At 47.1% G+C, this 27,453-nt stretch overlaps 1 protein-coding gene across 1 annotated transcript in view; it reads left to right on the top strand.

Moving 5' to 3' along the window:
- Nucleotides 1-27,453, top strand: part of LOC139047299 (uncharacterized) — a 1,527,628-nt gene that overhangs the window by 167,256 nt on the left and 1,332,919 nt on the right. The window contains exons 3-4 of the mRNA XM_070521114.1: nt 4,254-4,310; nt 18,237-18,340. Of these exons, the coding sequence (XP_070377215.1) occupies nt 4,254-4,310; nt 18,237-18,340 (161 nt within the window). The remainder of the gene's footprint in view (nt 1-4,253; nt 4,311-18,236; nt 18,341-27,453) is intronic.

Here is a 27,453-nt window from a genome sequence, read left to right as displayed (position 1 = left end):
ACGACCATCGAAATTATCTGAGATTTCTGTGGTTCCGCAACAACAACATCTATAGTGACGTGGTGGAGTACCGAATGAAGGTACACGTGTTTGGAAACAGCCCTTCACCAGCAGTTGCAACGTACGGGCTGCGGAGAACAGCACGAGAAGGAGAGGAAGAATTTGGCGGCGACGTCAGGCAGTTCATCGAGAGGGATTTCTATGTCGACGATGGGTTGAAGCCTCTCCACAACGACAAGGTCACCATCAGCCTAATACGTCGCACGCAACAGATGTTGGCCGCATCAAACCTCAAGCTCCATAAGATAGCCTCTAACTGCCCTACAGTGTTGGAAGCCTTTCCAGAAGAAGACCGTGCCAAGGATTTGAAGGATCTTGACTTGAGCAATGGCTCACAGCCGATCCAACGCAGTCTGGGAGTTTCTTGGAATCTGAAGAAGGATGTCTTCACATTTACGAGTCCAGACCAAGAAAAGCCATTCACTCGGCGCGGTGTCTTGTCAGTGGTGAATAGCCTGTATGACCCACTTGGGTTTGTTGCTCCAGTCATCGTTCAAGGAAAGTCCCTCCTCCGAGAGCTAGTCGCTGAGACATGCGACTGGGACTGCCCATTTCATGACGAAAAGAGAGCCGCCTGGGAGGCGTGGAAGGACTCCTTGCAAGTCCTCGAGCAGCTGGACATACCTCGCACCTATGCCCCTGCCTCACTTACTACCGCAGAGAGGAAGAACTGCACATATTCTCCGACGCATCAACCAAAGCTGTGGCTGCAGTGGCGTACGTCAGAGCGACATATCCAGATGGTGCGTGTCATGTCGGGTTCGTCATAGGAAAGGCTAAGCTAGCACCGCATCCGGAACACACCATCCCAAGGCTTGAACTGTGCGGCGCGGTGTTGGCAGTGGAGCTAGCAGAGCTTATCAGTCGTGATATAGATATGGAACTTGATGCTGTAAACTTCTATACTCACAGCAAGGTCGTCCTAGGCTACATACATAATGAGACGCGAAGGTTTTTGTCTATGTCAGTAACAGGGTGGAACGCATAAGGAGCTCTACACGGCCAGACCAATGGCACTATGTTCCTCCTGACATCAACCCTGCGGATCTCGGAACCAGGTCTGTGCCAGCAGCCCAAATGGCAGGATCGACCTGGCTGACAGGCCCGGACTTTTTGCATCGTCAAGAACGCTGCTCGCAGGTATTGAAGGGCAAGTTCGACTTGGTCGATGCCGATTCCGACATGGAGGTGCGGCCCCAGGCAAATGTTCTCGCAACCAGTGTGGGCGTGAAACAACTCGGCAGCAAGCGGTTCGAGCGCTTGTCAAGTTGGATTAGGCTGACTCGCGCAGTTGCAACGCTTGTACGGCTAGAGGACAAAATTCGGGGCACTTCTGAAAACGTGTCAGACTGCCCGCATAACAGCTCATCTCACCAACTCCGACCTTCTGCAGAACACCTAGCCTGAGCAAAGGCAGTCGTCATTCTATCTGTCCAGAAGGAAGCCTTTTCAGAGGAGTTGAAAAGCTTGCAACGAGGAAAGCGACTACCGAAGTCAAGCCCTCTGTGGAGACTGGATCCATGGGTTGATTCCGACGGTCTATTGAGAATCGGTGGCCGACTAGGCAGGGCCAACCACTTCGACCAGCAAGAGCAGAAGCCCATCATCATGCCAGGGCGACACCACGTCACCACCCTGGTTGTGCGGCACTATCACGAAGAGGTCAAACATCAAGGACGCCACTTCACTGAGGGAGCAGTCAGGGCAGCTGGGTTCTGGATCGTCGGAGCTAAGCGTAGCATCGCCTCATATATACACAGTTGTGTTACATGTCGCAAGCTCAGAGGAAGGCAGCTACAGCAGATGATGGCAGACCTGCCCGCAGAAAGACTAAGCACCGAGCCACCTTTCACTTATGTCGGACTAGATGTATTCGGCCCCGGGCAAGTCGCATCTCGTCGCACCAGAGGCGGTGAGGCCAACAGTAAACGGTGGGCCGTGCTCTTCACTTGCATGAGTATCCGTGCTGTTCATATTGAAGTAATCGAGAGCATGGATACCTCATGTTTTATTAATGCGCTCCGCAGATTCTTCGTCATAAGAGGCCCGGCAAAGCAACTGAGGTCTGATTGCGGGACAAATTTTGTTGGAGCATACACCGAACTAAAGGTGAGCACCAGCGGCCCAGACCACGAGAAGCTAGGAACTTTCCTGTCAGACCATGGATGCACTTGGGTGTTCAATCCCCCTCATGCTTCTCACATGGGAGGAGCGTGGCAAAGGATGATAGGAGTCACACGGCGAATTTTGGACTCCATGCTTCTTGAGAATACCTCTCGTCGCCTTACTCACGAAGTCTTGGTAACCCTCTTGGCAGAAGTCTCAGGGATTATAAATTCGCGACCCCTCGTTCCTGTTTCAACGGACCCCGAGTGCTGGGAAGTGCTGACTCCGGCAACGCTTCTGACCCAGAAGGTCGGCGGCAACACAGTGCCACCAGTCTTTAACGACAAAGCTATATATCGCCGACAGTGGTGGCAGGTTCAGTGGCTGGCCGACGCCTTTTGGTGCAGCTGGCGACGCGAGTTCCTTACCACCCTGCAGAGTCGTCGCAAGTGGCAGGGCCCAACGCGGAGTCTCAAGGCAGGTGAACTCGTCCTCCTGAGAGACAGCCAGGTTCACCGCAACGAGTAGCCCATGGGACTCATTGTGAACGTTATTGCGAGTGGGGATGGCAAGGTGCGAAAGGTAGAAATCAAGACGGCAACACGGGGAGTGATCAAGACGTTTCTCCGTCCTGTGACTGAGACAGTCCTGCTTATTCCTTGTGAGGACTGAAAACATCATATAGTGGTTATATGTATAACCAGACGGGGAGTGTGCTGACTCGCGTCCATTTCAAGTTTTCCCGCCCGGGCGCCGCTCTCGTCTGCGAACATTGGTCTCCTCTCCCGTCCCTTGTTCTTCCTTCTCCCCGTGCGCCCTCACTCTCGTTTTCTCCCTCTCGGCGTGCCTTGTTTACGGGACCTGCGCCTCTTTTGTTCTTTCGCGCTGCACGACTGTGGCAGCACCGCGTTTTTATGAGTTTGTAAATGCACAGGATAAAGTTTTAATTTTCCTGGTGTTTGTGACTCCTTAACTATCTGAGGAGTGGCCGCAGCCCCAACGCGTGCCACGGAATCAGAACACACCCATTGTCCACCATGAAGAAGTTCCTTCCCGTCTTGAAGAGGGCTGGGACATACGTCAGGCTCCGTGCCGAATATGGCCGCGCATTCATGAATGCTGAGACACGGCCTTCAGGAACGGTCACGCCATTCAAGGCTTCACTTCCTTTTTTGCTTGTAGCAGGTCGCCTCAACTGCTGCAGAGTGCGAGCGCATATGATGGAGGAGGGACAATCTTAGGACTCACATTTTATTTTGTATTACCAGTTTGTGCGTGGTCACTCCTTAGCGTGGTATGCCCGGCACTCGAGGCCAACTTCGGCCGTTTTCATCACACTGCGTTTGCTCGCGGATTAACGCGACTGTTTGTACGGCCGATGAGGCACATGATTCGAATTTATTGTCTGATGATGTGTGCCCCATATTGTTCTGGGAGGACTGCGCCCAAATATCTGCCGGGTACAGTTTTTCTCGAAACAAGTTCATAATGTACGAAGAACGTCTTCTTGTAGCCTTGCGTAGTGAAATAGGGCAGCCTGCGGTATAAACATCCTGCAGTTTTAAAGCTGCGGTATATAAAATGCTTCTCAGGACATATAACTCAAACTTGCGTTTGCATGTTGTTGGGAAAAGGTGGAGTGTTTCAATAAATAGCAAAGTTTAGCCTTGCATTGAAAGCGTCCTAGAGAGCTCGTATGTTCAGGAACACCGCCAATGACGTGGCATACGCCATACTTCGACTGTGCATCACATGCGGCGAAAGAAAAACCGTCGGTGAAAACATTGACCCATTCATCAGCTGATGCGTCATGTGATGTCATTGTGCGGAATAAGGACGGAAAAACAGTGTGGACAGGACAGGCGCTCGCTTTTTCGGCTTAATGAAACACAAAAACCGTGGATGTCAGTGCATAAGGAACGGCGCAGACAGATTTAAATTGACGTTTGCTACATTTTCCTCTCCGACCAGAATATGCTCAATGATGTAGTAAGCAGACCGCTGCTCAAAAGGAAAGATAATGCATACTTTACTGCTGCCTCACGAAAGTGATGTTCATTAAACTTTCTCTTCTTCTCTTGTTACAGTGAAGCTATGCTTCCTACGATACTGCGAATTATACAAAAGAAGCTGGGGAAACGCTTGTGAGTACATTTTTATTCTCAATCCTTGCACTGCTAACGGAATCGGTGAACTGTACTCGCGAGAAGAAAGACGGGTTCTTTGTACCAATAGAGTGTCGAGACGCAAAAAAAAAAAATTATTCACGGACAAGTAAATTATCCTGTCAAGACAAGATTTTCCATCTAGAAGGGACACGTAGCGCATGACGCTACTTATTTATTGCGAACTCCGAATTCTTACGCGCACACCTGTCTTTATTTTTAATTTTATTTTATTTCACACTACTGGCGGCCGAAGTTGTCCAAGCAGGAGTGGAATTACAATGAAATGGGCAAAGACAACACCGCAAAAATAATTTCCAACAATATTCGCACGACAACATATACATCGGTTTCACAAGGACGATGTTCAACAGACACAAAGAAAAGGAATAGCACGTAAATAATTTACAGCAGTACTTGCAAAACAAGTAATACAACAGTTTCGCTGGGCCGATATTTAATACAACAAATGCAGTTCAAGGGCTTCGTCAAAGCTACCAGCCTCACAAACAAATACAGGTAGACTACTACAATCCGAAACTGTGCGTGGAAAAGAAAGTCTTGTTTAATGCCTCTGCTTTGGCAAAAATTGGCTGTAGGGAGTGTTGGTGAGTGTTACGTGTTGGTATCCTTGTAATGTACTATAAATAAGAGGATACAGATATATCTACTTTTCCAAACAAAATATTATGCAAGAATATCGGTCGACTCAATTTTTGCGTACAGCTAATGTGAGGTTGTTACGCGCACTATGAGTTCAATTGGAGAATCCCGCCATTTATACTTCTTATGTATAAATCTGATTGCTCTCCTATGCAGTCGTTCTAGGCGCTGTGTACCTTTTTTATATGGGGATCCCATATAACAGATACATACTCCAATTTAGATCTGATCATGACATTGAACACTTGAAGCTTAACATTTGCCGTTGCCTTTGCCAGCTTCCTTTAAAAAAAACATGGTTTCCGAAAACTGTTGTGCAAATTGCCAAGATGTGCGCACCCCCCCCCCCCATGTCATATCACTAGAAATAGTAATCCCTAAATACTTACAGTGAGTTACTGCTTGAATGCTAGAGCCATAGATAGTGTAAGTAAGCACGCTCGAATTCATTTTCGGCGTTAAATTTATTAACACTGTTTTATTAACCTTTGGTTTCATGTCCCATTCTGCGCAGCAGCATTCAATGTGGCTATGAGTTCGCTTTAATAGCTTATTATCTTCATGGCAGGTTATTTTTTTAAGCACAATATAATCACCCATGAAAAGTTTAATAGACACTGAGTCAGGGATCACTTGCACTAAATTATTCAAATTTATAAGAAAGAGTAATGGCCCCACAGCACTCCCCTGAGCGGATGTAACACTGAGCATCCTAGATACACTAGATTTCATTTCAAGAAACTGCTTTCTGTTAGTCAAATATGCCTCAAGCCATTATACCAAGATAAAGCGGAAATCTCAGGTTATCTAATTTTAGAAGTAATTTACTGGTCGGAACCTTATCGAAAGCTTTAAAAAATCTAGCAGAAGTATAGCAATTTGCCCAGAACGATCTAGAGCTTGTAAACAGTCGTGAATAGCTGTGGCCGACTGTGTCGTCATGGACATTCGCTTCCGAAAGCCGTGTTGCCGACGAGATAAGACATTATTATCTACTAAAAATCACTTGATATTATGAGCCACAATATGGTCTAGTAACTTGCAACAAACCGGTTTTAAAGAAATCTGTCTATGGTTAGAAATTATGGACCTATCTGCTTTTCTTTAATAATAGGGATAACACGTGCAATTTTCCAGTGGTCCGGAAGTTCGCAACTACGCAAGGATGCATTAACGACCGTTGCCAGCAAATCACTTATCTATATGGAAGAGCGCTGTAAAAATGCACTTGGCATTTGATCTGGTCCTATACTCTTTTTAGTGCTCAACTTCCTTAGCCTAATTAAGACACGTAGCCTTGTGACGATAGATATGTCCATATCATCAAGCACAGCGGTGCATAAGCACTCGACGGAGAGAAAACGCTCTGTAATATATATTAGAAACCTAGAGAAAAGACGGGCAATGCGGGAGGTGGAAATTCAAGACGATGAGCACAACGTGAACCAGGTAAATGCAGGAGCCAACATTTCGGCAAGTGCACTTGTCTTCTTCAAGGCGACATATACTTTCTTCGCCACAGTATATATAGGTGGGGTTCTTCTAAAGGAGAGAGGGTGTGAGGCGGGAGGACGCAGAAACGAGGGACAATGTGTTAGCGTGTCGAATTGAGAGTGAAGAAACGCTGTGTAGAAGGTCAAAGCTACCCCACCCACCCCCCCACCCTGGTCTGTCGGGGGGGGGGGGGCAGCTGACGCCGGCTTTGACCTTGTACACAGCGCTTCTTTACTCTCAATTCGACACTCTAACACATTTTCCCTCGGTTCACGTCGTCCCGCCTCCCACCCTCTCCCCTTTAGAAGAACCCCACCTATATATACTGTGGCGAGGAAAGCATATGTCGCCTTGAAGACAAGTCCACTTGTCGAAACGTTGGCTCCTGCATTCACCTTGTTCACGTTTTGCTCATCATATTAGAAACTTGTGATGTTATAACGCCGCCAGTTTCAAATTTCCCGTTCAGTTTAATTTTATTCACCGTTTCATTCCTTTGACCCACAAATCTCCAAAATTTAGCAGGTTCATCTCTAATGAATGTAGGGAAAGTGACTTTAGTTGCCAAATTCCTTTTCAGTTCATTAAAGGTCTCGGGTGTTGCGTCTCCACGCTTTCTAAGTCGCTTGAGTCTAGGTTTAATATAGATAATACCCACAGATCGATGGATGTTTACGTTTATTACGTACCTTCCGGAATCGGACATATTCTTTAATGACGAGTATGAGCGCCTTTTAAATTGTGCCCACAAGGCACGAGCATCATCATGCGTACTGTGGTTTAGTGTACTGTCTAAGAAATCTGTGATTCATGTAGCTTCAAAGCGCTGAAGATACATCAATCACAGATTACTTAGGCACTGCACTAAACCACAATACGCATATGCGCTCTGAAAGTAATAAATGCAGACTAAATGAGTACTCGAAATGGCTGCAGGCCTTCGTCGATAAGACCAAGAAATAAACAATAGGTTGTGATCTGAGACACCACATTCTGTGCTAATAACACCATTTAAAAACATACCATTCCCAAAGAACAAGTCCCAAACAGCACTGTCGCGCGCAGGTTCACAGACAATTCGATCAAGGTTGAGAGCTAACATTGTATCTAAAATTACATCACTTAATTTAGATTGGCCGTAATGTAATTTATCTCATTTATTAGCCAGAAGGAAGAAATCTCCTGCAATAATTACGTGTCGCGGGCGGTTTAGTAGAAGATGCAAAAAAATGATTCTGACATCACGAAGCATAACAACACAAAGCCTAAATGTGACAGCATTACCAGTGACGCTCAGAAACAGGCTTTCGTGATCAGGAATATTATACTTTATCAAACATACATCAATACCGAGTTTAGAAATAACAGCAACGCCTTCACCCCGTGCGGCTCGATCACGCCTGTGTATCTGATAGTCGGGCGGAATAATTCGTATAACTTGAGTTCCGCTGCGATGAAATTGCTGCTCACACCGGCAGGGTTCGCGACCTTGTGTGCTGCAGCAGCACGCCGCAGCCGCACAGGCAGCCTAGAGCGTGAATCTACGTGGTGTGTGATCTTTTTTTTTTTTGTAGATAGAGCACCCCGCCAAACTTTCGCGAACATGGAAGCCTTGCAACACCGAAGGCAAAGAAAGAGGGTTAACCGAGGGGCTCAATTTTTATTAATCATATCATGAAATGCGATCAAACAGAGACACCAGGGAATACATAGGGAAATTTACTTGTAGCTTATAAATGAATTAAACAAATAATAACATAATGGCAATGCAAGTGGATGAAAAGACAATTTCGCATTACGTGTGCGATACTCTATTGCAACACCGAAGATATTCTCAGGCTCAACTCAGTAAGGCCTTCATTTGCGCTTTGAAAAACAAACACAAGGATTTGAACGTATCCAGCACTCTTTCTGGATTTCAATATGTTTTGTCGTCGCTAGCTTTTGTCACTTTCCGATAGCGTAATGTATCACCTCAGGGTTGGCGAAGTAGCCTAGCATAAGCCACAATTGTGTGCTTGTTAGGTGGGCACTCTATGTGTACGAGCCCTCTCATGACGTGAAGTTAATTAAAGAAAGAATTTCAGAAGTTTTCCCATCCATCAGTTAGGCCACCTTCGAAATCGTTTTCATTACACACACCACACTCAGTCCACCCTTTCTTTCATTCCCATATGTTGTTGTCGCTTAAGCGATTTGTAAAAAAATGTAGTTTAGTATTCTGTTATCGTCACATCTCCAAAATGACACTTCCACAGTACCGGATTACATTACCGCCCCCCTCCCCGACCGAGAAATATAGAACGTCGCAACGTGCTAACCCTATGCAATAGGCACCGTGTTCAAATACAGTATTTCAATTGTGTGCCGGGATCTTTTGCACAATGAATACAGTGGACAGATAATCATGTGGCGCAATGCAGTAGCCCCTTCCTACAAAGTTGGGTCGTATGAAACGCAGACCCTACTTCAGACGCCTAAAAGCCACCGGGTGGGTAAGCGCCGTTGTTTGTTGCACCTTAAGCTACAAATCCAAACGGCACCATTTTACGGCTGCTAACAAACACAATAAAAAAAGATTTAAAATCACTACCCTCGTCCGCGGTCGCTTTGGACATCGTGAGAATCATAAATCCTAGGCATGGCATTGCTAGGAAATAGGGAGTTTGAATAACAATAACTGAAAAATCAAATCAAATACGAAGCAGTGTGTTCAATTGGGCTGGTTGAGCAGAGCATTCTGTCCTGGGCTCCTTACTCGCTCGTCCTGTGTTGCGCTGTTCCTGTTTTTATTCAAATACAACCTTTTGAGAAAAGCTACAGCCAAATATCGTATCGAATTTCCAATCAAATGTAAAATATTTTACAACTTCCAATACAACCAGGAATATGAAGTGTGCTTGGAGTTGATTTAGATATAAAAGAAAAATGAAATCAGGGTAATTCAATGACGCCTGCAATTAACGCCATTCGCAATTACCCGCCCATCCATAGAGGAACTTGTAGGTCGTAAATAGCTGATCGCAGTTATTTTGGGCAGTTGAGAAATGAAGTACAATATCATGAGAACAGCATGTTATCACATGTATATACAGTGCATCGGATAATATTGTTACGGAAGGATGAAGGAAGAGAGAGGAAGATTGGCTGCGGCGACTGCCATCTCAACTGCTCTGACTCCTCTTGTATATATATTTTAAATATAGTTTTCCTACACTCGCAAGATCCTCTTAATATATTGGTGGAGGTGCTGGGTACCACAGCTGCAAACGGAGCTCAGCAGTGGACGTCGCGTCACCGTCCGCACCATGAATAACGGTGAGCGCGCGGGATCAATGTCGTTGCCGCTACCAACGTCACTGTCGCCAGCTACGTCACTGTCACCTTCACTTGTCGTTGCAAGGATCCGAGAACTTTCTGCGGGACCGATGGCACCGACGTTGAAGAGTGGGTGGCCATGTACGAAAGCGTGAGTGGAATCAACAGATAGGACCCTACGCTTATGCTAGCTAACCTGGTCTACCTAAGAGGCATTGCAAAGGTGTGGTAGGAAAACCACGAAGAGGAGCTAACCAGCTGGGACCAATGGAAAGAGAAATTGACAGAGTTCTTTGGCAAACCAGCCAGCCGTAAAATTGCCGCAAAGCAGGAACTGCCCTCCCGTGCCCAATCCTCCAGGGACTCTTATGTATCGTACATCCGGTACGTGCTGGCACCTTGTCGTAAACCGATCATGACACGCCAGAAGCTGAAAAGGTCGGGCACGTGCTTAAGGCCATTGCTGACGACGTGTTCAGTCTGCTCATGTGCAAGAGCTGCTCTACAATTGGAGCAATCATTAAAAAGTGCTGACCATTCGAGCAGGCCAAAGCCGCTGCGTGTTACAACCATTCGCCAGACTTCCCAATACTGCCGCAACGTCGACGCGAGAAGATCAACCCGCACAGCACCATGCGTCGCCATCAGAGGACGCGGTGCGAATCGTTAGACGAAGAACTGAACGCGATGGCACCCGAAGCTTTCTGTTCGCGTACCGCTCATGCTACCACATTTTCAGTTCCCCTGTTACAAGCCAACATTCACCAGGAACTAGAAAACATTGGTTTGCATTCTCTGTGTGCTGTCGCCAATCCCAGAGCTAACGAACGGCCTTCTACTTTTTTCGCTCCACCCCGACGCTTCTCTCCACGTTATCGCAACCCGACTGAGTAGAGAACTGCGGACCACCAGGCGATATGTTTCACATGTCGCCACATTCGTCAAGTCGCCAGATACTGCCGCAACTCGTGGCCTTCAACACCTCGCACACCGACCAACCTGAGCTTTTTGTATGGAAATACCCGCAATATTTCGCGCATGGCCGAGTTTAAGAGCACCAACAACTCTGCTCGAAATACGTGGTACAGCAGCTCACCATCACCACGCGGACACCAGTGTCGTTCATCGCGAACACGTCGCCCATCTTCCTGTTCGTCACAGCCACGTCGCCTTTCGTCCTCTGTGGCTCATGGCCGCGCCCCTTCGGAAAGCTAGGAAGTGCAGCCCTCGGAGGTGGTGCTGCATTGCCGACTACTGCAGCAAATCCTCGGTCTGTGCACACAAGCAGAAGCTTAATTGACGTTAATATAGACGTCGTACCTGTCTAAGGACTTGTCGACACTGGAGCCCACGTTTCTGGGATGAGTGCTAGCCTACGCAGACGTTTAAAGAAGGTCCTCACCCCAGCAGTTGATCCAGTGCTTCGTGTGGCCGAAGGCGGCGTGCTAGTTGTTCTTGGAATGTGTACTACGCATTTAGTTATAGCCGACCGCCCTAGTTCTGTTCTGTTTCCTGTGATCGACAACTGGCCTCAAGACGTTATCCTTGGATTGGACTTTTTATCCACTGATTCTGCTCTCATCGACTGCGCAACCGGCTTTCTTCGGTTAAAACTGCCTCAACCCGCCGATGCTCCAAGTACCGCCCCACCGCGCTTGTGCTCGCTTCAAGCTGTGCGTCTGTCACCCGAGCCAGTTACTTACGTCACTTTGACCGCTCAGCCACAGGTTCCTGACGGTTAATATGTGCTTCACCCCATCACCGTCGTGCTTTTGAACCAGAATGTTGCTGTTCCGCATAAGTTGGTCACTGTTACTAATAACCCCGTCGTTCTACCGTTTCCGAATTTCAGCCTGTGCCCACAAGTGCTTCTGGCCGGCATGTTCTTGGCCAGCGTTTCTAGTGGTTGCAAATTAAAGATTGAGAGCCTGAATGCCGAGAGTGGCTTATTAGCGCCAATTGCAACTGACAGCACTGGTTCCTTAACGGTGACTTCGCGAAAACGATTACACCTCACCTCTGCAGAGGTCATGGACATACGCCTCCTGCTTGAACCACGAAGTGACATCTTTGATTTGGACGACAGGCCTTTAGGCCAAACATCTGTTGTTCACCACCGCATGAACAATGGAGTTAAGAATCCTATTCGTCGGTGACCTTATTGTGTATTGCATGATGAACGTTGAGTCATCCAATCAGAACTGGACGAAATGCTCCGCAAAGGCGTCATCGAGCCATCAATGAGCCCTTGGGTTTCGTCTGCCGTCCTTGTGAGAAAGAAAGATGGTACCTGTCGTTTTTCCGTCAATTATTGCCACTTAAACAAAATCATGCGAAAAGCGTCTATCCATTACCACGCATCGATGATGCCTTGTACTCCTTGCATGGAACTAAGTACTTCTCGTCCATCGATCTTAGATCCGGCTATTGGCACATTTACGTTGATGAAATTGACCACGAGAAGACGGCCTTCATCACGTCGAATGCCTTATATCAGTTCAAGGTCATGCACTTTGGCCTATACAATGCTCCTGCGACATTTGAACGTATGATGGACTCTCTTCTGCGCGGCTACAAATGGACCCCTGTCTTTGTTACGTTGACGACTTTATCGTTTTTTCTCAGACACACGGCAGCCACCTTACCCGACTTGCTGCAATTCTTGCGGTCTTCCGAAAAGCCGGCCTTCAACTGAACTCCACAAAATGTCAGTTCGGGTGCCATCAGATCACTGCGTTGCGACACCTCGTTGACGCAACTGCTGTCCAACGGGATCCGCACAAAATTCGTGTCGTACGCAGTTTCCCTGTGCCACGTTCTGCCTCTGACGTGCGCTGCTTCGTCGGCCTGTGTTCTTACTTTCGCCGTTTCCTCAAAAGCTTCGCCGACGTTGATCGGCCTTTGACAGATGTTCTAAAGAACAACACGCCATTCTCATGGGGCCCGGAGCAGGCTGACGCGTTCGCCGCTCTCATCCGGTTTCTGAGCAACGCCCTCCCATATTTGCCCACTTTGATCCGTCGGCAGCAACCGAAATACACACTGATGCAAGCGGCTATGACATCGGCGCTGTTCTCGCCAAACACCACAGTGGTACCGAGTGCGTGAGCGCTTACGCCAGCCGCCTGCTGTCACCTGCTGAGAGAAATTGCTACATCACCGCGTGGGAGTGCTTGGCATTAGTTTTTGCTGTGGCCATGCTGCAGCCATATTTGTACGGCCACACGTTTACGGCCGTAAAGAAGGTAAAAGGGTGAGAATCTGGTAGTGGCCTGAGTCACGGTGTTGTAGGCGTAGGTGACAAATGGAAGAACTAGGTCCCAGTTAGAGTGGTCAGGTGAGACATACATGGCGAGCATGTCACCAAGAGTTCGGTTAAAGCGTTTCATGGTACCGTTAGTGTGTGGGTGATAAGCAGTGCATTTACGATGAATAAGAGCCCATTCAGCTAGCAGTTGTTCGATGACTTCAGATAAGAAGACGCGGCCTGTGTCGCTTAAAAGTTCACGTGGACCTCTATGACGAAGAAGAAAACGGCGCAGTATGAAATTGGCGACCTCCTGCGATGTAGCATTTGGTCGAGCAGCAGTCTCCGCATAACGGGTTAAGTGGCCTACCGCAACGATTATCCCCCTGTTGGCGGACAGGAGTTAACGGAAGCGGCCAATAGAGATCTATGCTCACGCCATCAAAGGGTCGGGATGGGCACTGTAAAAGCTGGAGTTCACCTGCGGTGTTGTGCGGTGGCGCTTAGCGGCATTGGCAATCATGACAAGAGCGGACGAAGTTTCGAACAAAATTGTACATTCCCCGCCAGTAAGAGCGGTGTGGAGGTCTTTCGTAGGTCTTGAAGACTACCGCGTGGCCACACTGAGGGTCGACGTGCAACGAGAAGCACAGCTCTGATTGCAAGATTCTCGGAATGACGAGTAACCAGGTGTGCCCTACTGGGGCATAGTTGCGTCGCTATAGTAGCTGGTCTCGAATCACAAAATGAGAAACGTGGTGGCTGAAGCGTACGTGACGCGAGAACTTTCGAGGTATCCGAGAGAAGGTCGAGCAGAGATGCAGTCCAGGGATCATTACACTGTGCAGCAGCGACAGTGTCAACGTCCAGAGAGGATAATGTGCACTTGCAGGAGTCCTGACTGGCCTTCGGGGGAAGCGGCGATCGGGATAGAGCATCAGCGTCGGAGTGCTTTGGCTCGGAGCAGTAAACCATGCTATTTTCATATTCTTGGTTTCGCACAACCCAGCGGGGAAGGCGGCCCGGTGGATCTTTGAGCGTCGACAGCCAACATAGTGCGTGGTGGTCGGTCACTACGTCAAACAATCGGCCGTATAAATATGGGCGAAACTTGCCAAGCGCCCACACAATGGCCGAACACTCCTTTTCTGTAACGCTATACCGATATATATCAAGCGGAGAAGCCCAGCTCCCTGCATTTCCTTAAGAACAATGGCAAGACGTTCTAAGTGTTCCTCAATATTGTGCAAGATGACGACATCATCCCTACATGACAATGCAAATTTTTGCCGCACTTCATCAAGAACAACGTCCATTAGGCGTTGGAAAGAACTAGGCCAGTGGTTCAAGCGAAATGGCATGAGGCGATATACTTAAGGTTTCCTAAAGGAAGGTAATGCTGTTTTGGGTATGCCAGCGAGTTCCATTTGAATTTTGCGGAAATTCCCGAGAGCAATAACAGCCTGGCACCACCCGGACCTGATAGAATCGACTGAATTGAAAGAAAGGGATAAGCACCCTGAAGAGGGGCTTTGTTTAGGCATCGACAGTATACGCATAAGCGAGCTGTGCCATCTTCTTTACGTACTAAAACGGCAGCAAAAGCCTAAGGGCTACGGGCTGGTCTCACCACACCGGTACCAATACTCTCCTGCAAGGCAACATCTAGGAGCACCCGATTGTGCACGCTCAGTAGCCTCAGGTTGCAGCTCCAAAGTTGTGTTTTTTCCCGTATAGATGCAGTGATGCAATAGAGGAGTGCAGCCGGGCTTTTCCATCAACATGGCTGCGAATGGCTCCAGCATGAGCGTGATCTCTCGTTTCTGCGCATCCTCGAAAGTGCATTTCTTAACAGTTTCCAGTATTTTAGGCGGCAAAGGAGAGTTAAAGAGAAGCGTGGCCGAGTCATGAGGGCTGTTCACAGAAAGCGAAGCCGGAGCAAACTCACGCAAATCACCTGTGCAAGCACCCAGGAAGCCACCGTATGCAAATTTTACGGTATGTTTTTACGAGCGATAAAGTCGCAGTCTTGTAACGTGGGTACTGCCAACCCCAAGCAATAAATAAAACGCTATCGACATGCCCTGCTCATGAGAGACAGCTTGAGACTCACCGCAGCTCGTGATGGTATTATTGCTCTTAGGAGCTCAGTTCCACTTTACGCTTCTGGCACAAGTCAAAAATGTCTCCTACAATTAGACAGGTGCTGTCACCAATATCTAGGAGCGGAGACATCATCGTGCCTAAAACAAGTACCGTTATATGTGGTACAGGACGGAAGCTATCAGAGCTAGTTCGCTCTGTGCGGCAAACAGAAAAAGGTCAGTATGCTCACAATCGGTAATTTCGGCCTTGGGCGGTGTTGGGGAGCTTGTTACCACCGCGGGTAGCAGCCGTTTCCCTGAGTAGAAACACACTGAGTCGATGGCATCATTGGAGATTCGTGCCGGTAGTGTTTATGCTGACCACAACTGTAGCTTGAGCCAGCGTGGTACTCATCTTCTCTGTACCCTCTCGGTGCATGCGGCCTATGAGCGGCGCGAGAGAGACTTCCACTGTTCAGAGGATTCCGTTGCCGGTCTGCGGAATTGGACCATGGTCGCGATGAGGGGAAGTTGTCGTGGGCATCCTTGGTCGTCGAGGGCCCCTGCTACCGTGGAGAGTTTCGACCAATGGGCCCAAGTCTATCCTGACCCGCTACGACAGTTCGTGGCCCGGGATGGTACGATGGTACTGTCCCAGTATTTGTCTCCCTCCAGGCACAGGCTGGCTCGAGGGCGACGTCGGCAGGTGGTCACAGAGCGTAGTGTTGCTCCCAAAACAGGTTCTCCGCGATTTGCCGCGCGAAATCTGGAAATTCCTCAAGGGAGAGAAAAGAATGGCCAAAGAGATATGTCCTTATGCGAGGGTGGCCCTTCGGAAAACATGTGAGACCTCAGTGGACTCGGTGGCGCTGGGATCAGCGTGACGAAATAGTTCCTGCATAGCCTGAACATATGCTCGCATGCCCTCATCCAGGTGTTGCGTTCGGGCGTCCAGCTCGCGTCGGATGCGGTAGTCGTATTCTACCTGCAATAATTTCACTGAGAACGCTGCGCCGAATTAATTGCAGTCGCAACCATTGTGCCACGGTACCTCAAAGAATAACGGACAGGACTCGTTCGAACAAGTCCAGCTCCAAGACACCTGAAGCCGCCCTGTAGACGGCCTATTCATCCAGATAGTCAGTGACCGATGGCCTTACATCGCGGTCACAGATGTTGGAACGTCCAACGTCAGCTTCGTCAGTGCCACGGGCCGCCAGTGCCTGTGGCGGCAGTGATGTCCGCCAGCGCAGCGCAGCCGTTAAGGTCTGACACGATGTGGCAAGCTGGTCCAAATGCGACGAGGCCATCGCGTCCTTCGCTCACGAGCTTCACCGGCTCGAGGTCGCGCCATAATCGAGACTCCGGGTTGCTGCTCATTGGCTTCCAAGATTGCCTTGTGTGCCTAAAAGCGCGTTCCTTTAAAAAACAGAAAGTAAACCACGCAAACAAGATATGGGCACACGAATAACGCCGCACAAGAGGCGGAGACCCTACTGCGAAGGACACTACAACCGTTACCATCCAAATGTTGAAACCCCAGTTAAAGAACTAGAAGCCCTCGCGCCTATCTTTTGAGAAGCACGAGCTGGCTCATAATACACGGGCCAAATGTGGGCTGAGGGCAGCGCTTTCAGAGGCAGTAGCCAGCTGAGGCTCTTAGAGACAAAACAGGATGCGAGCGCCATGCAAAAGGTAAACCACCAGAAGTCCTAAGTCAACGGAACCGCTTCCTGGTCGCCGTTCCTCGCAATCCGGCCCCAGGCTGGCTGCGCGTGGCAAGGGCAAGTGAGGCAGGTCTAGATTTATTTATTTTATTTACTAATTTGGTACCTGCATTGCCGATAGGGATTACAGCAGGGGGGACACTTTTACATTAGGAATTTGCAAAAAATCATTAACTTAAGCCGTGAAAATGCGTCATTTGAAACATTAACAAGATGTGGAGGCAAAGCATTGTATTCACGAGCTGTTCTCATAAAAAAAAATGAATAGCCGAGTACGTCACCCTTAAAAGGACGTTTGTAAACGTGTAAATAATGGTATTTTCACTTTGAGAAACAGAATGGTGGCTTCAAATATTTTGTTTTGCCTATACCAGTTTGAGAATAATAAGTACTGCGGATAAATGTTAATCTCAAATTTTTCTTTGAGATTTAAGTACTTGCCACTAAGGATTGCTTTTCCTCTTTGACCTACTAAGTGGCCTATCGTAATTGCCAAGGACGAAACGGACAACCCTATTCTGAATTTTTTCCTGTTTATCAACAAGACCTTGAGTGTATGGATCACAGCAGAGAGACGCTTATTGAAATGCCCTACGAACACGAGTAAAATATAAAGGTTTTTCAATGATTTTCCTAATAGGGCTTAAATTTAGTCTTCACAAACCTAAAAGACCAGGAGGTTTCTTTTCGATGTAATTAACGTGCTTTGGCCACTTCAAGTCCGCAGTAATGTAGACGCCTAGGTACTTAAACTTTTGCGCTTTGCTCACAGACGCATGGTTGATAGCGTATGTATAAGACAGGTAACAGCGCGTAAGAAGGGGTGATAATGGCGGTACAGCGGCGTAGCCGTGTGGCCGGCGTCATCGCAATATACGTTATGCGTATGTGAAAAAGGCAGACTTCCAGGCTATTAATGAATGAAGAATGAGAAATGCTCATAAAATGCATCACGAATACATTCAATGTGCCAATTACGGGACCTTTTCTTGAAGTTAGGAAACATCGAAATGAGACATGTATAGCCCAATTTTCTTAAATTTCGGTTTCGGAAGGTGCGGCAGAAACTTAATTGGCTAATAATAAAGTAAACAATCGAAGCGTGAGGCAAATCACGACGCCGATCATCGTACTCACTTGCACAGAGTTCACTGGAGGTGAGCACTTCATCACTTTCGGTCACTAGTGGCCTCGCGGGTGGCTCCAGCTATGCCTATTCTTTTGCACCTTCACTTTTCATTTCATTTTCAGACGTTTCATTTGACCAGCAGCAACAAGGAAATATGATGTTTTGTTTATTCGTGAAAGTCGCAATGTCATGCGTGTCAATCTTTTTTTATGAAATAAAACTTATCTTTTCATTTTTTTTCAGTCAGGAGACTCGGGACATCGTCATTTTTGTTACGTTCGTCACCTTTGCTGGAATCTACCTTATCGTGTCATCAAAACTCATTCTAGACTACCTCGAGATTGCAGGTGAGGCGGCGCTGCGACCGAAAAATATCACGGCCATGAATCAATTCTTAGCGCATTAAGAAGTGAAATTCTCTTGTGTAGGAGAGAATGAGCGCGTCCCTTTCTTCACGGCAGCTGAGAAAGTTGCAGATGATATTCGGAGCTCGGCTCCTAGATGCCCTATCACCTGAATACAGACAGCTAGCCAAAATGTGCATGACCTTTTTTCCCATGACCAAACAGCTTGCGAATACTTTTATAGATCTTACTCAACAAATTGTTCAGGACGCAGAGTAGGAAATATGAATTAGAGCAACAGGAAAAACGAGAGGTACCGAAAAGTGCCATTGAGCGTCTTGTGTTCTTATATTGTCTGATGGTGCCACAAAGCAGAATGCAGAAATTAAATTATGTAATAACGAGTATGCCTGTATGATGCAGATAATGTACGACCCACTTAGAGAATTTATTATATATTACCTGTACAATCAACTGCTCTATATGGCTTTTATTATTGTGAAAAGGCATTCAATCTAGTACGGATACTAGCAGTCATGGAGGCACTGCGCAGGCAAGGTGTACAGGAGGCATGCGTGAATATCTTGCAAAACATAAACAAATATTCCACAGCTACTTTGGTTCTCCACCTACAAAAGCAGAAAATTATCTATCAAAAAAGAAGTCAGGCAAGTAGACACAATCTCTCCAATGCTGTTCACTTCGTACTTAGAAGTAGTCAAGCTATTAGACTGGGAAGGCTTAGTAGTGAGTACAAATAGCGGATATTTTACCATCCTTCGGTGCGCAGATGACGTTGTCCTCTTCTGCAACACTGCAACTGAATTGCATAAAATGACTGAGGACTTTTACCGGGAAAGTGCGAGGTTGTAGATAAAAAATAATATGCAGAAGGCAAAGGCACTCGTCAATAGGTTACCAAGGAAACATGAATTTATAATCACCAGGCACCTCTAGAGTCTGTGGATGCGCTGCGAACCGCAAATTACTGTATAATTTTCCCAAACGTCGTCTCGAAGTAGCGTACATGTTACGTCTAGCGTACGTGCCGTTTTTATAGGAAAGAGGCGTGAAAGCGTGGCTGTTGATAGGACGTACTATCTACATGATGGTTAGCCTGTTGGGTAACGTCTATTGCTGTAATTGGTATATCATCGAAGCATCAATTGGTCGGTATATTTTATTGGTGCATACCGTTCGAAAAATATCTACTAAATACTTACTATATTGTTAAAAAGTAAGTGTTTTGATACTGTTAAATTATTAGAAGAAATTTACTCTGGAATAAGGCCAGTGTTTAGCCAAAGCATCTTAAATCAATTTGGCTTACTCAAAGTGGATTCAGTTGGTGACACTCACACACGCATAAATTTATATATATATATACATATACATATATATATATATATATATATATATATATATATATATATATATATATATATATATATATATATATATATATATATATATTATGAATTGTATTTCATTTCGTAAGCACATGAGACGTATAACCTTCTCGGATTCCACATGAAATGTTTTGCTCCCAGGGTACATTTCTTCCGTTTCCCTATGACAATATTATGTTTTCTCACTTGTTCAACTCATAGTTAAGAGGAAGCTTTAGCTCGGGCCCACCTCCAACGCGGCCTATTCAAATACATGTAAAAACGCAAAAACGTTTTCATGAGATAACCCCTGGACCGATTTTGATGAAATTTGTTGCATTTGAGAGAGTAGGATAAATTCTAGTGACTGTTGGAAGCAGAATTTTGATTTAGGGCTTGAATTTTGTTACAAAGATTTTCAAAAATTCAGAAGCTTGAAAAAAATAGAAGCATTAAGTTTACAAACTAATAGCTCTGCATCAAGAACAGATATTGTGGTTCTGTAAACGACATCCATTAGATAATTCAAAGCTGACAAATATTATATTTCATTTTACATCTTACGTGAATTTGTTACAATGTTTACGAGGGTTCTGCAAAAGTTGTAATTACATATTATTACATTTCTTGAGGTTCATGTGTAACATATCAATTTTGTCCGCTTTAGATGTGCTATCAGATTCAATGCACAGAATTGCGATATCATTTTTTCTTGTTGAGTTACAGAGTTGTAAACTTGATAGTTTCGTTTTCTGAAAATTTGCAATTTTTGTCAATTTTTTATTAATTTTAAAGGCCTAACTCAAAAATTCGAAACCAACAGTCACTAGATATTAAGTTTTTCTTTTAAATGCAGCAAACCTAGTCAAATTTAGTGCAGTGGTTGCCGAGAAAAACGAATTCTCCTTTTACATGTATTTAGATAGGAGCACCCGAGCTAAAGCTTCCTCTTAAAGGCTATTGTGTCTGCATGTCATTTGTCTACTTGTACTTTTATATTTCTTGGTGTAATGTACTTCTAAAATGTGAGCATATTCAATCAGTTGCTTGTACAAAGCGAGAGGTCCAGTAGAAAAAGCACTCTGCACGTCCGCGTTGCGGGTGTGCGTACGCATATGTGTGTTCTAGGGAAGTATCTGATCTTGCTGTGTGGAGTTCTACTCGTTGCACCTACCAGCAAACGCCTACGGCGTAATATTGAACATAGCCAGCAATCTGTAAAAAGGTCCTGATGTGCCGGACAGTCTAGCGAGTTGTCATTATTCTCAACAACGTTGTGGATATTTTATGCTCTATGTGTAAGTTCTGACAATAAAAATAAATAAAAATATACTAAACGTTTCCCGCACATATATGTGACCATACAAAATTTCAACTTCGTGTAAAGATGTTTATTGAGCGAGTCCAACAAACGGGCGGTAGCTCGGAACAGTGAGCGCGGAGAGCAAGATGGTGGTCTTCGAACGCCGGTCTCGTGCCCTCTGTTCTTGATGATGATCGGTATGCCATTCTCCTCTTTTCTTCATTACAATTGCCCCCGTCGAGAAAGGTGGAGCCATCCTGGCGATCTAACAGGTGGGTACAAGAGGGTCGAAGTACGGCTTGAGGCGGTTTACGTGAACAACATCACGTCCACGTCGACGACGGTCGCCTTGCAGCGTAAGAGGCTCAATGACATAGTTTACGGGGGAAGTACGCTCGACGATGCGGTATGGACCATGATAATTTGGGAGCAGTTTGGACGACAAGCCAGGGGCGCAGGGTGGTACAAGCAGCCACACAAGTGCTCCAGGAGCGAATGGTGCGGCCGGAGAGTGATCATCATCGCGGGCGTTTTTCTGGCGTTGTTGGTCGGTTGTAGTAAAGCGCTTGGCTAGTTGTCGGCAATCTTCAGCGTAACGGGCCGCTGCTGACACGGGCGTGCACTCTGAGGTATCTGGTGCGTATGGCAGCAACGTGTCGATAGTGTGCGTCGGCTGGCGACCGTACAAAAGGAAGAAGGGGGAAAACCCGGTTGTGACTTGCGTAGCGGTGTTATACGCGTATGTCGCAAATGGGAGAACCAGGTCCCAGTTTGATTGATCAGATGCAACATGTGTCGCAAGCATGTCGCCCAGAGTCCGATTAAACCGCTCAGTGAGACCGTTCGTCTGAGGGTGGTAGGCAGTACACGTCCGATGTACAATTTTGCACTGGTGGAGAAGTGCTTGAATTGCATCGGAGAGAAATACGCGGCCACGGTCACTGAGGAGTTCGCGAGGAGCACCATGCCGAAGCACAAAACGCCTCAGGATGAAAGAGGCGACGTCCTGTGCTGTCGCCGTGGGAAGAGCAGCGGTTTCGGCGTATCGTGTAAGGTGGTCGACAGCAATGATAGCCCATCGGTTTCCGGCCGTGGTCAAAGGTAAAGGTCCATAAAGGTCAATTCCAACGCGGTCGAATGGGCGTTCTGGGCATGGAAGGGGCTGCAATGAACCTGCGGTAGGATGCAGTGGTTTTTTTCGTCGCTGACACTCGTGGCAGGCGCGAATGAACTTGCGGACAAAGCGAAACATTCCGCGCCAGTAGTACCTTTTCCGTAAGCGTTCGTAGGTCTTGAAGACACCACCGTGAGCACACTGCGGGTCGGAGTGAAAGGAAGCGCAGATTGTAGAGCGAAGCGTTCGAGGGATAACTAGGAGCCACTTCCTACCATCTGGCGAGTAGTTGCGCCGGTACAAAAGGCCATCACGGATGCTGAAGTGCGAAGCTTGGCGTCGCAGAGTTCGAGTGGTCGAAAGAGTGGGTGCGCCGGATAAAATGTCAAGAAGCGAAGCGATCCAGGGATCGTGGCGCTGTGCAGAGGAGACGGTGGCGACGTCAAGAGCTGACAATGGAAGGTCTATAGTGGATATGGACGCAGTTTCGGTGGATAGTGGTGACCGCGACAGTGCATCAGCATCGGCATGCTTGCGTCCGGAACGATATATAACGCGGATGTCAAACTCTTGAAGTCGAAGAGCCCAGCGGGCAAGGCGACCTGACGGATCCTTCAACGAAGACAACCAACATAATGCATGATGGTCCGTAACTACATCAAACGTGCGGCCATATAAGTAAGGGCGGAACTTGACAAGCGCCCAGACTATATGCCAAGCATTCTTTCTCGGTGACGCTATAGTTTGATTCAGCCTTGGTGAGCGTTCTGCTGGCGTATGCGACGACATACTCTGCGAACCCAGGCTTTCGTTGCGCGAGAACAGCACCGAGGCCGACACCGCTGGCGTCTGTGTGCACCTCAGTTGCGGCCGTAGGATCGTAGTGGCGCAGTATAGGTGGTGACGTCAGGAGACGGCGAAGGGTGGAGAAGGCTTGGTCACACTCAGAAGACCATGACGAGATATTGGAGGCGCTGCTGTTGTGGGAGCTCCTGACGCTGAGCAAACGGCAGGAGAGACAACTGACGGGCCACCTCCTCACGCACAAATTCTTTAATTTGTGCGATAAGGTATGGCTGGGCAGGCATGATGTCCAGTGCAGCGAGCGGTTGATTGTACGTCTGAGATGAACGTCGGGTGAGAGCCCGCTGCCTTCTCAACTCGTCGTAGCTGTGGCACAGAGTTACCACTTCAGACACTGTGCCAGGAGACTTCGCAAGAAGCATCTGAAAGACATCGTCGTCGACGCCCTTCATGATGTGCTGTATTTTGGCACTTTCGCTCATTGAGGCATCGGCGCGCCTGCAGAGATCGAGTACGTCCTCAATATAGGCGGTAAATGTTTCATTCGGTTCCTGTGCCCGTGTGCGCAGCCGTTGCTCGGCGCGTAACTTCCGCACGGCAGGGCGACCGAAAACGGCAGATATTGCCTCCTTGAAAGCAGACCAGTTTTCAAATTCCGATTCGTGGTTCGTATACCACAGCTTCGCCACGCCAGCCAAGTAAAAGTTCGCGGTACTCAACTTAGTAGCGTCATCCCACTTGTTGGGTCCACTAACTTTTTCGTAGGACGACAGCCAGTCCTCGACGTCCTGGTCTTCCGTACCCGAAAATACCGGGGGGTCTCGCTGGCAAACGGGGCCGGGACAAACGGCGGCCGGGAGAGGTGGCGGCTGTTGGGCTGCGTCAGCTTGCATGGTCGAGTGCAACGTGCGGGATCGGAGTTCCAGGGTGCCGACGATGTGCGTACCCAGCACGATCCACCAAATGTAAAGATGTTTATTGAGCGAGTCCAACAAACGGGCGGTAGCTCGGAACAGTGAGCGCGGAGAGCAAGATGGTGGTCTTCGAACGCCGGTCTCGTGCCCTCTGTTCTTGATGATGATCGGTATGCCATTCTCCTCTTTTCTTCATTACATTCGTAACATCTATATGCGCATTTCAGCCACATAGTAATATCCAAACAATGGAACCAATATGATCTTGGATTGTAGCGTGAAGTGACACGGATACAAGCTAGAAGCAGAGAGGACGAGCACTCGTCCTATCTGCTTCTAGCCTGTGTCCGCGTCACTTCGCGCTACAATCCAAGATCATGTTACCATGCCAACTCGCCCAACTTTCTATACTTCCTTATGTAACCAATACCCAGCACAGGGAAAACACAGGGAAGGCGGGAGATGGAAATTCAGGAGAATGAGCAAAACGAGAACAAGGTGAAAGCAGGGGCCAACGTTTCGACAAGTGAAATTGTCTTCTTCACGGCGACACATACTCTCATTGTCACCGCACTTTTGCTTCCCTCTCCACAGGATACACTCTGTGGCGAGGAAAGCCTATGTCGCCTTGAAGGATACAAGTGCACTTGTCCAAACGTTGGCTCCTGCTTTCACCTTGTTCTCGTTTTGCTCAATACCCAGCACAGCAATATATACCATATTTTAAACGTAAAAAAGAGGACTTTTGACAGCCCTTTCAACGTTATTTTCGCGTAAACTAGAACAATTTCAACCTCTATTGCAGGTGTTGAATCTCTTAGTGAACATGTAATGGAACTCCAGGCAATGTACGTGGTTTACCGGGACAGTACGTTTATCTAAGTCAATTACTCGCAGGCGACCCTGAACCTGAGAGGGAAATTTATAAAACAATAAAAAGTTGTTTGAGTGCTCATGACTGGCATTACCAAATCCTGACTCGGAGCCTACCACTTTCTTTGAAAATATAATTTTTCAATCATTTCCGTCTACCGGTGCTAGTATATGGGGGACGAACTAGGAGGTTAACAAAGAAGGTAGAAAACAAGTTAAGGAGCATGGAAAAAGCGATTGCACGAAAAATAACGTAAGGTTACGAAAAAGGAACAGAGTGGTGTGGATGAGAGAATGAACTGGGATAGGCGCTATTGTAATGAACTATAATCGAAAAATGTCAATGTGGGCAGACAATGTCATGTGTCCGGTAGGTAACCATGGACAATAAGGGTTACAGAACGGGTGCCAGAGGAAAGAAGCGCTGACGAGGGTGGTAGAAAATTAGGTACGTGGCGTCATAAAATTGGCAAAATTGCTGGTGCGAGTTGGAATCAGCTAGCGCAAAGCTGGGGTAATTGTAGATCACTGGAAGAGACCTTCGTCCTGCGCTGGACATAAAATTAGTCTGCTGCTGCTGCTGATGATTATGACTACGGTGATGACACATACTTCAGAATTTTCAGGTTGCTCAGTCCGTACCTGGAAAGCCCTGAGCACGTATGCATGAACAGACGTTGGTTGGTTTCTTCAATTGCATGAAACTTTTTGCATAAAGAATTGACTGTTATAAGTAGAAAAATATCAGGTTTTCTCATTTTTTTAATAAATAAGAAAAGCATGTTGTTCACAGAGAAGCAACATCTTCTGCACTGACCAAAACTTTCTTTTCAAACACACGAACATGGCTGATGTAGAAATGAGAGAAAGAGCGGAGCTGATAGTCAAATAATGGACATAGTACAGAGCGAACATCAAGTCAGGATGATGCAAGAAAACTTGAGCGGAAGAAGCGCACTCGTGATATAATAGAATTCTTCGAACAAGTTCAAGCGAACAGTGCTGCGTGGAGGAACGGCACTTAAGTAAGCAAATAGAGCACACTGCTTTCATGTTCGCCCTCGTTAATAAAGTGCTCACTTATTTTAATGTGGAAGGCAGATAAGATAGAAATAAAATTTGGAACACAAGCAAGCGGTGATGCACTGATGAGGGTCCCAAAATTTTCAGGTTGTACACCAAGTGGCTCGCTTTGGCTAGCAGAGTGGCTCTAAGCATAGCATTTATTTTCGGCGTTGCTGTAACAAAGGAAACTTTTCCTGGCATTTTGGCATTATACTGGTAATTCCAGTGTGCTTAGTAAGCGCCGAGGAGGTTGTGTGAAACACGTATTCTGCATTATTTCAGATGAAGGCTGGATTTGATGGAGCTGATGAGCGCCCTACAATTATTGCTGCTACAGGGCACTACAGGGCGCCTGTATACTTATAAGAACTGCGTTTTAGCACAGCCGGGGCACACTGAAATGGCCTGTAGAGGATACCATTTTAGAGCAGGGAAAGCAGTCACGATGCCATGGCGTCGTTGCCATGCCGTCGTTGTCGCTATCGTCACCATCTTTTTCAGGCTAAAGCAAAAGTTGAGGGAGTAGGTGTGCATTCATGGTGGCTAGGCAGCGCGCGGGAACACAGCATGGGGCAATAAAGGGACAAAACATGGCACTGCCTTTCGGTTGAAACTTAATCTCTCATGTAACAATACATACAAAAGACACCGCGAAGATCACCAAAAGAAATTTCTGAAACAAGGAACGACCAGTAGAAACAGCAAGAAAATTACGCCAGAATTCCCCTCACGATCGCTGTCGATGGCAATGCGATCAGCAATCGAGCATTGTAGTGACACGCCACATTTTAAATAAATGAATAAATTATGGGCTTTCACGAGTGAAAATCACGATCTAATTATCAGGCCTGCCGTAGCGGGGACTCCTAAGTGATTCTGACTACCTCGGAATAATCAACGGGTACCTAAACCTAAGTACACGGGTGCTTATGCATTTCGACTACACCGAAATGTGGCTGCCGCGGTTACGAATTGATCCCACTACCTCGTGCTTAGCAGCGCAACCCCAAAGCTACTGAGCAGCCACGCGTCTTCACTGTATTTTCAAGACGCACGCGTTTATTTAGCATATGTAATGGTCATTCTAAGACTCACGTTGCTTCATCAGTATAAACAAACAGGAGTCTATATATATCCCTGCACGTCCCACTTTGCTATGACACCCGCTTGGCAATGTAATCGATAAGCATGGGACATGACATGACTACTGGATGCACCGACGCAGTATGACGAATGAAGAATGACTGAGATGGTGCGAAAAAAACGGTATGACGTCAAGGCATGACGACAATGGAATGACGGCGAGTGAATAACGAAGGAATGACGACAGCCCGATGAGGACGCTAGAATGAAGACGATGCCAGGACAACGATGGCATGATGACGAGGATGCGACACTGGAAGCAGAATGGCGACTGTTTCACCTTGATGGAATGACGACGATGGCTAGCTAACGGCGGCATGATTGCGGTACAATGATGGCACCATACTCATGGTAGGATCACGAAGGAAATAGCTCAAAGGATCGACGAAGGGAGCACGACGACAATGGGCAGGTGTTAATGAAGTGATGGCGATGGTAAAACTACGGGAAAACGACGACGCCGTGACGGCCATGGTGTGACGATGAGTGCGTGACGAGGATGGTGTGACGTG

This window comes from Dermacentor albipictus, chromosome 7, assembly GCF_038994185.2.
Source record: "Dermacentor albipictus isolate Rhodes 1998 colony chromosome 7, USDA_Dalb.pri_finalv2, whole genome shotgun sequence".
NCBI lineage: Eukaryota > Metazoa > Arthropoda > Arachnida > Ixodida > Ixodidae > Dermacentor > Dermacentor albipictus.
The sequence above is the reverse complement of the archived record's forward strand: the minus strand, read 5'-3'. Positions and strand labels throughout refer to the sequence as shown.